At 34.1% G+C, this 13,032-nt stretch overlaps 1 protein-coding gene across 3 annotated transcripts in view; it reads right to left on the bottom strand.

The window, feature by feature from the left end:
• Positions 1-12,457: 12,457 nt before the first annotated feature.
• Positions 12,458-13,032, bottom strand: part of EMC2 (ER membrane protein complex subunit 2) — a 37,977-nt gene continuing 37,402 nt past the window's right edge. For all 3 annotated transcript variants that reach the window (XM_037048397.1, XM_037048400.1, XM_037048399.1), the window contains one exon: positions 12,458-12,865. In XM_037048397.1, coding sequence (XP_036904292.1) covers positions 12,779-12,865 — 87 coding nt within the window. In that variant the 3' untranslated portion in view covers positions 12,458-12,778. The remainder of the gene's footprint in view (positions 12,866-13,032) is intronic.

The following is a 13,032-nucleotide window of genomic DNA, read 5'->3' as shown; positions in this document are numbered from 1 at the left end:
AAGAAATTCAGTAAGCTTCTAGGGTACAAAATCAACACTCGATAATCAGTTGCATATCTATCTAATACCAACAATCTGAAAAAGAAAAAAGGAAACAATCCCATTTACAATGGCATCAAAAGCAATAAAATACTTAGAAACAAGTTTAACCAAGGTAGTGAAAGATCTACACACCAAAACTATAAGACCTTGATGAAAAAAACTGAAGAAGTTACAAATGAATGGGAAGATATCTTATGCCCATGGATCAGAAAATTTAATATTGTTAAAACATTCATATAGCACAAAATGTATATCGATCCAATGTAACAGCTATCAAAATCCCAATAGAATCTTTCACAAAAAGAAACAAAAAAATCCTAAAAGGTGTATGGACCACCAAAGACCCTGATTAGTCAAAGAAATCTTGAGAAAGAACAAACCAGGAGGCATCACATGTTGTAACTTAAAACTATTGTGTAAAGCTTTAGTAATCAAAACAGTATGGTACCGGCATAAACCAACAGATAGACCAACAGATCAGAATAAAGAGTCCAGAAATAACTCCACAAATATATTTGTGAATTTTATACATTTTTAATTAAAATTCTAAGTTTATTTTTGTCTCCCCCACCATTTTCATTTGTATGACCACCACCACTACTATGTTCTACCAAAACATTCCATACATACTTAAAACCAAGCATCTTTAAAAACTAAACAGGTATTATGGCCCTGGCTGGTGTAGCTCAGTGGATTGAGCACAAGCCTACAAATCAGAGGATCTCAGTTGGATTCCCAGTCAGGGCGCATGCCTGGGTTGCAGGTCGGTTCCCTGCAGGCCATTTCCCAGCAGGGGATGCACAAAAGGTAACTATACATTGATGTTTCTCTCCCTCTCTCTTTCCCCTCTAGAGATAAATAAATAAATAAAATCTTAAAAAAAAAAAACCCAAACAGGTATTTTGGACAAACTGCTAAACTAAAGAGACTTCCTCCACTGCCAGAGATCTTGAATAGCCTCCTGGTCAATCATCCAGGTACAATTCTTCACGTAACTGATGAACTTGGCTTCTACTTTAGGAAGAGAACCACCTTTTTCTATACTTGCTTGCAAATTTTAGATCCTTTAGATCAGTATTAGATCCTTTCAGTGTTTTAGGAGTTTCTTCTTGTACTTTTTTTTCAAAGATTCTTGATCTTTTGATCTTGGTGTTGATGGTTTGAGTCTTCTGACAAGGAACTAGGAATACTCAATGGGGAAAACATAGTCTCTTCTTTAATAAATAATGGTGGAAAAACTGAATAACCATATGCCAAAGAATGAAACTGGGCCCCTATCTTACACCTCTCAGAAAAATTAACTTGAAATGAGTTAAAGGCTTAAACTAAGACCTAAAATTGTAAAACTCCTACAAAAATATTCAAAACACAAAAGCTCCTTGACACCAGTCTTGGAAATTGTTTTCTGGATATGATACCAAAGAGAGAAGCAACAAAAGCAGAAATCAACAAGACTTCATCAAACTAAAAGGCTTCTCCAAAGCAAAACAAACAATCAACAAAATTAAAAGGCAACAGAGGAATGTGAGAAAAAAATTGCCAATCAGATATTTGATAAGGGGTTAATATAAAAAATACAAAGAACTCCTACTACTCAAAAGCGAAGAAAAGAAAGCAAATAATCTAATTAAAAATGGGCAAAGTACTTGGCTAGACATGTTTACAAAGAAGACATACAAATGGCCCACCAAGTATATAAAAAGGTGCTTAACAAAACTAATCATCGGGGAAATGCAAAGCAACATCACAACGAGATGCCATCTCATACCTGTTAGAATGACTATCGCCAAAAAGACCAGAGGTAACAAATACTAGACAGGGTACGGTGAAACAGGAACCCTGGCATGCTGTTGGTACAAACATTAAGTTGGTACAACCACTATGGAACACTGTACAGAGATTCCTTAATAATTTAAAAATAGACCTACCATATGATCCAGCACCCCCCCCCTTTGGGATGTGAATTAAAAGGAAAGGAAATTACTATCTTGAAGATACATCTGCACTCCCACGTTCTTTGCAGCGTTATCATGGATAAGACATGGATATAACCTAAGTATCCACTGACTGATGAACAGATTTAAAAAATGTGAGAGATATACATATATATGCAATGAAATAAAATTCAGCCAAAAGAAATGGAGGAGATCCTGCCATTTATGACAATCTGAATGAATCCTGAGAGCATTATGTTAAATGAAATAAATCAGACACAGAAAAATGCTCTATGGTCTCACTTATACATACATGGAAAGCATCAATGATGCATCAATGATGCTTACCAGGGGCTGGGGACTGGAGGAAATGCCAAGATGCTGGTCAAAGGGCACAGATTTTTCAATGGTAAGATGAGTCAATTGCAGGGATCAAATGTACCACATGGTGACAATAGTTAACACTACTTACTATATTACACACTTCAGAGTTGCTTAGGGAGTCAATATTAAATGTTCTCATCAAAACAAAAACAAAATGCTAATAATGGGAGGTAAAAGATGTGTCAATTAACCCTGTTTTAGTAAACATCTTGCAATATGTGCATATCAAATTACCACATTGTATATCTTGAACTTTTACTTACATAATGTTATTTGTCAATTATAATTCAATAAAGCAGGGAAAAAAGAGAGAAAGTATCAATACTTTTTAACAGTGTCCAGTTAAGGAAGTCTATAGGTCCAAATGCTTTACACATATTTTTGCAATAAAAATATGTAGGTCTATGGATAAATTTTAAAACCTGTTCTTTTAAATGGTTCCCCTAAGAAAAAAAGCATATTTCATGTCCAATTGAAAAAACCAGAAGACACACACACACACACACACACAAAAGGTTCTTTCAATCACATTTTATTAGCATTTGAAAAATCTTACCTACTTGTATGTTCATTCAATCTCTAGCATCAGAGCTTACTCAATGACTACATCTTCTGCAACACTTTAAAAATTCATTGAACACACCCAAATTAATGTTCACTGCACGTGTATTTATGTATGCACTCAAATCTCATAATTTATACTGTCAAATATTTCCATGATTATTTTAGTTGGTAATAGCATATTAAAATCAGTCCTAATTCACTGAATTAGATTTTTAAAAATCATAGTTCTTAAACTTGCTTCATTGTCCATCTCAAGAGGGCATATTAGGTAAATTGCTAATTCTGAAACTATTGACAAAAAAATCTATCTCATATATACAGTAATATTAAGAAAGTAGCATGTAAAAACAAAGTATATGAAGAAATTCCACAATTATTAATTTGATTTTGATTAAAATATGACTACTTTTCATGGCTGAAAACTAGCTCAGCAGTTTTCATACTTTACAAAAGTATAAAACATACTCTAGGTGGCGTACTTCTATAAGTTTATAGAAGAAAAAGAATACAATTGAAAATCAAGCTCTTTTTATTATTTAGAATCAATGACTTAAAGTCAAAAATTAATCCACCAACATTTGAGACTTGTTAATATAAAGTTCAGTTGAAACTTAAAACCATTAAGCTACATTAGGATATAATTAATAACAAAATACTCCATGATTTGTCTCTCTAGACAAGAAATATTTCCTTGTGATAAAAACCTTAGAGAAATCTCATGCAGAAACATGAAAATACTTCGTAGTAGCCCCCAAATATGAAAAGAAAAAATATTGTATACAACTATGTTTGCATCTTTAACTTACTTATTTTTTAAAAGTCCCCCTCATTGTAATGTTCACAAAGTGCATTGTGCAAGCCCCAGGGCTCTGGCCCTCGGGGGGCCACTTTATGCAGCCATTTGCTTGGTACTCGCTCTATATCCTGACTGTTAACTCATTTTCTTACATCAGAAACATATCACCCTATTGAACTTCTTTTTAGCAAGACAAGTGTTATAGTTTTTCTTCAGTTGTTTTTATCTGGAACCACCCAACTCTGATTTGGTCACACTAGCAGGGAGATTGCGGAATTATCAACCAATGGGACCATGTCATCTCTGGTTCTCTCTGTCACACTGGGTATCACATGTCAACCAGTATAGTGAAATTGGATCCAAAAATCAGTTGGCATTTGAATCCGTCCCTTGAAATTACTAGCTACAGTTACCAGTTTGGAGACCTTCGAAGTTATCTGAAATTGATGTGGTATTATGGTATACATTGTGTTTAAAGAACATGGTTTTTGATAAAACTCTTTTGATGATTGACCTGATACAACCACATTCTCTAATTGTTAGCTATGTTTTCATGTAATATTTGGTACCTCAAAGGGAGTGGAATTCACAGTTAAAGGGACTTATTAGTGGTATATCTCCTAAGTTGGTTAGTCTTAACTCAGATTTCTTCAAAGTTACTATCCATTCACTATGAACAAAGATTCATTGTCACTTGGATGTCTACAGTAGGTTTCCTTATCAGTGACTTATTTGCCAAATTACTATCTCAAAGCTTGCATTGGTGGCAACAGTTTCCTAAGGTAGAGAAGTTTTTCTAGGACCTAGAGTTGAAAACAAGTGTACTTTTTAATAATATTATGTTTTCTTACAATAAGTAATAGAGAAGTAATTGGCCCTGTTGGAGTTCACTTATTTGTGGCTGAAATGGTTTGTTGCAATATGCTTCTAATTTAATTTGGAGGGACATCAAAATCGTTCCAATTATTAATCAGACTTTTAGATTAAGAAACAATGAGGAAAGAATACAAGACCTGATATTACTCTTGCTTTCTGTTCTGCCCACTCTAATACAAAGCTCATTCCTTCTAAACCCCACTGTAGTTATTGTAATTGGGTACAAAAATACAAACATATACAGGGGAGAAGGGAGATGTATATATGGACATCTGTGTACATGTGAGTAGACAGAATTTCTCTTTTTAAAAGACTACTGAACCACTCCCATCCACTTAAAAAAAAAGTTTAAAAAGCTATTGAAGGAAACTAATATAAATAAAATAAATTCAGCTAGACTTCTGAGAAAAAAATAGCAATGATTCTACATAGAAACTAATTTTAAAATTACAAGGAGAAAAATATTTCATTCAATATATAAAACAAACATTTATGCCTCAGTTCTTTATTATGGCATCGAGGGAAAGTAGGGTTCCAGAAAATAAAAATAATGGAAAAAATAAAGCAGAGTAAAAGGGAATAACATGAAGTATGTCATACACAACAATAATGAAAGAAGGGAATAACACAATAATCCACAGAATCATCTGCTTCTTCCAAGTCATATTCAAATAACTCAGTCTTGTCTAAACCAATGGTTCTCAAATTCTAGTGGGCCTCAGGACTAGTAATGGGCTTGTGAAAACATAAATTGCTAGTCTCTCATGTAGCAGATTTGGGGTAAGACTCAATAATTTGCATTTCTACCAAGTTCAAGATTGACCCTACTTTGAGAACCATTAACTAGAACTCTCAATAGCCCATTAATCAATCTCGATCATTCACAATATCCTCAGAGTTGGGGAAAATTCTGCAGCTATGGAGAATGATCCAGGCTTATGTATCTCAGAGTAGTCAAATTGTGAGATATTATTTTCCTATGATTTATGTGGCATATATATATTTTCACTGGCAGCCTTAACTATAATGTTGTTCTTGCTATGCAGATTAGATTTTTGAAATGACTTGCTAATTACAGTCATTGCTTCTAACAGCAAAGTGAAGTGAAGCTAAACTACTTCTGGAAGGTTTATCAAATAAAGTATACCATAATGTGCACAGCATTTTCTTTTCATTCATTCCACTATGTGCTGTATGTTGGCATTGTTAGCAGCTGGAATGACAACAGTGAACAAAGACAAATGTACTTTGCCATGTAATGCACACTTTTGCTCCAATTCTGGAGGGGAAAATAAGGATGCACAATATACATGGGTGATAGTGGTACATAAAATTTCTTATACCTTGTATCTGTTCTTGTGTTTTGTAATTGTTTGTCACATAAAATTTCTTGTACCATATTATGTTCAAAAGTGAATGCTAAAATTCCTTTATAATACAAAAAACAAGTATCTAGATATAAATAAAAATTGAATTAGAAAATTAAAATATTGTTTTCATTTGGGCAAAAAATGTGGGTGCACATTATACACAGGAGTGCATTACACACAGCAAAATATGGTAGCCTCTGACCTCCTTTAATTAAAGAACCTACTGGGGAAGACAGTGACCTGAAAATATAGTGGCAAACAATCCAAATGAAAGGTAAGTGATAATGTAAAAGTATACATTCTCCAGAGCTAAACATTTGCCATTTCCAAGTTGTTGCACATAATGATCAGCATATCATACCGGATTATCAGTGCTTTATTTTAGCCAATGGAATAGGTGTCCAGCGGTATCATTAAAGCTTTAATTTGCATTTCCCTATTAATAGCTAATGATGTTGAACATCTTTTCCTGTGTACACTTGCCATCTCTCCAGCTTCTTTGTTGAAGTGTCTTTTGCCCATTTTCTAATTGCAGTTTTCTTACTATCGAGTTTGGAATTTCTTTATATATCTTGGACACAATGTTTGCAAATATTTGTCTGTGGTTTGTCTTCCTTAAGGTCTTCTATGGTTTGTCTTTCCATCTTCTTTAACAAGGTCTCTCTCACAAGATTTTATTTGTGACAAGGTCCAATTTATTCTTAAAAAAAAAAAGAAAAATATCGCATCTTTGATGGGCCTCTAAGAATTCTGGCCTAACCCTAGGTTAAATAGGTCAGACATGTCTTCCTTTTTTTTCCTTGAAAATTTTAGTCTTCCATGTTACATGTAGATCCATGTAACATTTTGAGTTAATTTTTTATAAGGCAGGAAGTCTACGTTGTTTTTTTTATTTTGCTATGAAATACCCAACAGTCCCAATCTGTTTTCTAAACACTCAATTGTCCCAACACATGTTCCATTGAACTGCTTATCACTTTTCCCAGAACTTAGTTTGTCGTACCGGTGTAGGTCTATTCTGGACTCCGTAACCCGTGGCATTGCTCTGACAAAACCATACAATCAGTTGCAATACCTGAGTAATCAGTTGTCATGATTATTGTACTACATCATTTTTATTATCTGACACTCTGATTCCCTCAACTTTACTTTCAAATTTGCTGACATAAATAAGTTCTTTTGTTCTTACATATACATTTCAGAAAGCTTATCTATCTACAAAAATCTGCTTGGGATTTTGATAGAAACTGCATTAAACCAGTATAGCGCACTCTGGGGACAACTGACATACTGTTTTCCAATCCATTTTTTAAGCCATTCTTTCATTAGCCTTTGTAGCTTTCAGCAACTGTAACATCTACATGGTTTTAATACATTATTAAGTAGCTCTGGCTGCTGTGGCTCAGTGGGTTGAGTGCCAGCCTGTGAATCAAAGGGTCATTGGTTCAATTCCCAGTCAGGGCACACGCCTGGGTTGTGGGCCAGGTCCCACACAGGGGTGGCACGAAAAGTAACCACACACTGATGTTTCTTCACTCCCTTTCTCCCTCCCCCTCTCTAAAAAAACCACAATCTTTTAAATAATTTATATTACGATACCAATTACTAGCATGTAGAAACACAATTGGTTTTTGTTGGCCTTGCATTTTGTGATTTTGTTAAACTCACGTATTAGTTCCAAGATGCTCTTGGAGATTTCCTATGTAGACAATAAAGTTATCTATAGACAACTACTTGCTCCATTCTGACCTGTATGCTTTTCATTCACTTTCCTTACTATTCTGCACCAATGAACACATCGAGCACAATGTTAAATTGAAGTGCTTTAAGAGTGCACTTCCTTGCCTCATCCACAACCTTAACAGTAACACATTTAGTCTTTCAAGTCCAATAGTAAATGTAAACTACTGTTGGTTTTGGTCAGACTGAAAAAACTTCCTATTACCAAGTTAGCTTTTCAATCATAAATGGGTCAAATGCTTTTCATTAACTGATATGATTTTTAAATTTTAATATGATAGACTGCACTGACCAAACTTCAAATATGAGATCAATCTTGCATATCTGAAATGAAACCTGCTTGGGTGTGGAACAACTCAAGTCTTTGCGCAGTGAATGGATTACCAGGCTGTGGTACATTCATACAATAGAACACTACCTAGTAATAAGGAAAAACAAACTGCTGACACATGCAACAGCACCGAAAGTTCTAAAGGGAAGTATTTTGAAAGAAGCAAGTCTGAAAGGGTTATTATATATTGTGATCCCATTCACATGACATTCTCCAAGTGACACAGTTATAGTGACGGAGAAAGGATCAGAGTATGCCCGGCATCGGTGTTAGATTAGGGTGGTACTAAGGAGTAGCAAGAGGAAATTTATGAAGTTCTATAGCCTGACATACAACATTTCATAAACAGAAAAAGAGAACATGTAAAAATTGTGAAATCCAGGTAAGGTCTGTACCTGAGTTAATGATATTGTTGCAATGTCGATTTCCTAGTTTCATAATGTACTGTGGTTAAATAGGGAGAAATAGTACATGGGAACTTTTGTACTGTTTTACAACCTCTTGTGAATCTTCAAAGTATTTTAAAGTAAAATATAAAATACCCATAGGGAAAAAATGGGGGCTTAACCTCTGGAGAATGCGTCAAAGTAGTCTCTGTTCTACACCAGCAATCTTCAACCTTCTCATCTCAGGACACACATAAACTAATTTGCTGAGATTCTGTGGCACACCAAAAATATTTTTTTTGCAAATCTGACAAAAAATAGAAATAATTTTGATTCATTCACACCAGATTGTTGTGTTGGCTGTTGTCAAGTATGGCAAATTCATGAAACTGAAGTAGAGCTCGAGTATACAAACTGAGGGGGCAGTGGTGGGAAGTAGCTCAGAAAATGGTAGGGCTCCTCTCTACTGTTAGAGAGTGAGTTGGGTCCAAGGATATGTGACACTCGGTGGTTTTTTGTTTTGTTTTGTTTTTAGTAAATTCTTCTCTGTGAAATAGTTAAGAAAGCTGTTTTGGTTTGCTATGCCTGCCTTAACAAAGTACACAAAGAACTAGGTGTCTGAAAAAACAAACATTTATTTCATCACGGTTCTAGAGGCCAAAAGTCCAAGATCAAAGTGTCAGCAGGGCTGGTTTCTTCTAAGGAATTACTCCTCGCCTTGTGGACAGACATTTTCTCTTTGTCTTTCCTTAATGTTTCCTTTGTGTGCCTGTGTCCTAATCACTTCTTATAAAGACATCAACCAGATTGGTTTAGGGCCAAAGTATATGACCTAATTTTACCTTAATTGCCCTTTTAAAGCCTCTATCTACAAATAAAGTCACATTCTGAGGTACCAGGCACGAGGATTTCAACATGAATTTGGGGGAGACACAATTTGGCCCATAACAAGAGGTTACTCACCAAGATTAAGAGGGAGATTACATACATCTGTGGTGCAGGTGAAAGTTTAAAATAGTTCTAAATAGTCTAAAATAGTTCTCACGTTGACTATAAATGAAGTAACACTTGAAACAGGTAACTTAATTTAAACCACTTTAGTTTAAAATAAAATTTGACTTTATTATTCTATTAAAATTTTTTTCCAAATCATAAAATCTGAATTCTGTTCCCTGTTCTACAAATGAGCAGTGTCACCTGAACATATCTGGCTCTACCTTTATTACTCTGAAGTGGAAACAAGGTATCAGAGAACAGACACATGCCTCTGAGTATCACTGACTGGGGAGGCCCTGACACTTGGTCCTATTACTTGCTCCATCACAGAGAACTTAATTTCTCTGAAACTTGATTTTCATCTTAAAATGGAGTACAACTAAATCATTTTTCTTTCCTTCTAAACTCCTATAGTTCTACACAATGAAACAAAATGAAGTTACTTTGAGAATGAATGGATTGTGGCATTAGAAAAGATTGTTTAAAATATTTGCCAATAAAAATTATATGCTTCCAGCATACTAAAGCATTGGTCTTCCATTTCTATTTTCTCTACTTCCCTCTCTGCTCCCAAGTCAATATTATCCTTATGGTAATAAGCCTTTTTTTTCACTTCTGTTGGCTTAATACTTGGTGCTGAGTTGTAATAAGATACTACTCCTTTTATTATATACAATTATCTACTTAACCTGAAGTGATTATATTCTGAAAGAACACTTTAAAATAAGAGTTTTCCATGTTAAAAAAAGTTACATGGTGGATATATTAGTCAAAAACATATATGACTAAAGTAACAGAAATCAGGAGTTTGTTTTTCTCATATAATAAGCACTGCAGTTGGCAATTCCTTATATAGGTTCAGGTGTTCAAAATTGCTACTAGACCTGGGCTCTCCTTAACCTTTCCAAGGAAACTTCTTTGAAATGTAGCTTTCATCTTATATTTACCATTTCATGGTTGTAGGATAGCTGTTATTCCTCTAGGCATGTTGTTGGCCAGAAGGAGGAGAAACAAAAAGCTTCATCTCACAAAACTCTGACTTTTTAATCTGAAAGGAAGGCCCTTCCAAACAATCTTCTGTTCACTTTTAACTCTAACTAGGTCATGTGCCTATACATTTTATTTCTGGGCTGTCCAATATGTTGCCCACAAGTCTCATTCAGCTATTTAAATTTAAATAAATTTAAATTAAAAATTCATTCTTTTTCAGTTGCACTGGGCATATTTCATTCAGCTGATGGCTATCATACTAAGCACAAATACAGAGTATTTTCTTCACTGCAAAAAGTTCTGCCTGGCATATCACAGACCATAAAGAATGGAACCACTGTGGCTGGTGTGGTTCAGTGGACTCAGTGCTGGCCTGAGAATCAAGGGGTCACTGGTTGGATACCTGGTCAGGGCACATGCCTGACTTGCAGGCCAGGTCCCCAGTACTGGGAGCACAAGAGGCAACCACACACTGATGTTTCTCTCCCTCACTCTCTCCCTCTAAAAAAAATACTGAGAACAGTGAAAAATGTTTTTTAAGAAATACAATGAAACCATTGCCATTTTAAATCAATCATGATGCATCCCCTGGGGTTAACGTAAAGTCCTAACCTGCTTGAGGAATAGGGATCTCTGTTCCTTTTTGAACAATATAGGGTAGTATTTATAAGGAAAAAGTGAAGGTAACAGTTGGGTAGGCAACTGTGTGCCACAATGGGATTATCACTACATTTAAATTGAGGTCCATAAATTACATATTAACAGTGTAATAAAATTCTTGGACAGAAGGTATTAAAATTTAAAAAAATAAAGTGAAATTAAAGTCGAGAGTAATGAGGCACTGAATTATGACACAAATTTAACTGTTAAAGAAAACACTATTCTAGTGACTAATGGGAATAGATTTGAGAGAATAAGGTAGTAGAATAGTACGTGGACACTATTTTCTTTGTAGCAAACAAATTTGAAATGGCTGATTATGCTGAAAATGCAGTTATTAAACTCGTGATAACAAAGATTAGTTGAGAATTATCTTCATATGGTAAGAATTATTTCACATGTGCTCATTACTCATGGCAGAATAAAATGAAAAGGACTGCAACAGGAGAGAATTACACTGCATAGGAAGAATAGCAGAATTACTGTAAAGGTTAAAGTGCCAACATTGGTAAGTTTTCTTCCTAAAGACTTTCAGGTCATCGATTCCTCCAGGATCTCCATTTGCCCAAATCCAGCAATGACAAATGAGAAGTTTCTGTATAATGTTGGTATTAAAAAGTAAGTAATATTATTCACATATGTATTATATGCAACATATATATAAATTACAAACTAATACTAATAATAAATACTAGTCCTAAATGAACAACTGCCTATTCTAAAAACATATATTATGTCACAATGACATAAATAAAAGTTCTTTCTATTCTACTAAAACATGCAAACTACTGTTAAGGGTATTACAATAATTGATTAGTAGGAAAGAGAAAATGGGAGAAATGCCAATTATTACTAAGCAGATTAAGAGATATGAAGATTGTTTTTCCTCTAAAGATAGTTTAGATTGTTTTCATTTTTCCCTAATGTAAAAATAACTCAGCCACTGAAACCCCTTTAGTTCCTATTCTCTATACCTCTAAATATTCTTTTATATAACATAGAGTTAAAAGTTCAATAACTATAACTTTTAAATATAACTTCTATAAAGATTAAATTTTGGCATTATAGCATTTATAAACCACAAAACAGTTTGTAGGTAGAAATAATTATGTCCTATGGCAAAACAGTTTACAAAGAGATATTACTGAATTTTTGAGTATGACATATTTTAGCACGATTTAACAAAACGATGTTGTAGCACATAAAACAGTCTACTGAAACACTGAGGAAAATCCAACCTGACACTAAAAGAGACTCAAGATAATATGCCAGTATTCTGTTTCTGTCAGTTATATACGCTCTGTATTTCCTACCACAGATAAAAAGGAGTTAACTAGAAATTGAGTGCTAAAACATCTTCACCATTTAAGTATGACAAAAAGAATCTATAATCTTCACATGCAAATTTAATAAATCATCATGGTTTATTTAACAAGGTTATTTCTACATCACATTATGGTTTAAAAGCAGTGTGATATTAAGAGAATGATGTACAATCAATAAGATTCTTCTTAAATTTTTCTTCCATGGACTTTTCCCATTTTCCTGCTTATCAATAAAAGGCATTTTTAAGTTTATATAAACACATTGTTTACAACTGCCTTAACAGAAAGTTAGTATATAAATAAAATTGGACATGTAGTAAATAAGTCACAGGCCAAAAGTTCAGTTGTGCAGTTGTGAAATGGGGTGTGAAAGTTTTTGAAATCTTAAGACTGGGTAATCTGCAGTGTTTCCAACATGTCTTCAACTGCCTTGAGAGAGTATTTGGTTTCCTTCTTACTTCGACCTGCAAACTAATTGTTAAAAAATACAATTAGGCTCAACTTCAGTGGCAGGTTCAAAAGCACAACCCTTACCTTCAAACTGTTAATGAGAGTTAACATCTATTTTATCACTAGTATGAAATCAAATGTTTTCAAACAAAGGTAAAATATAAATGTAAAGTATTTTCTATAAAACA

The sequence above is a fragment of the Sturnira hondurensis genome, unplaced genomic scaffold (assembly GCF_014824575.4).
Source record: "Sturnira hondurensis isolate 20B ecotype Veracruz unplaced genomic scaffold, ASM1482457v3 Scaffold0006413, whole genome shotgun sequence".
Lineage (NCBI taxonomy): Eukaryota > Metazoa > Chordata > Mammalia > Chiroptera > Phyllostomidae > Sturnira > Sturnira hondurensis.
Note: the sequence above shows the minus strand (reverse complement) of the source record. Positions and strands in the feature narration are given on the sequence as shown.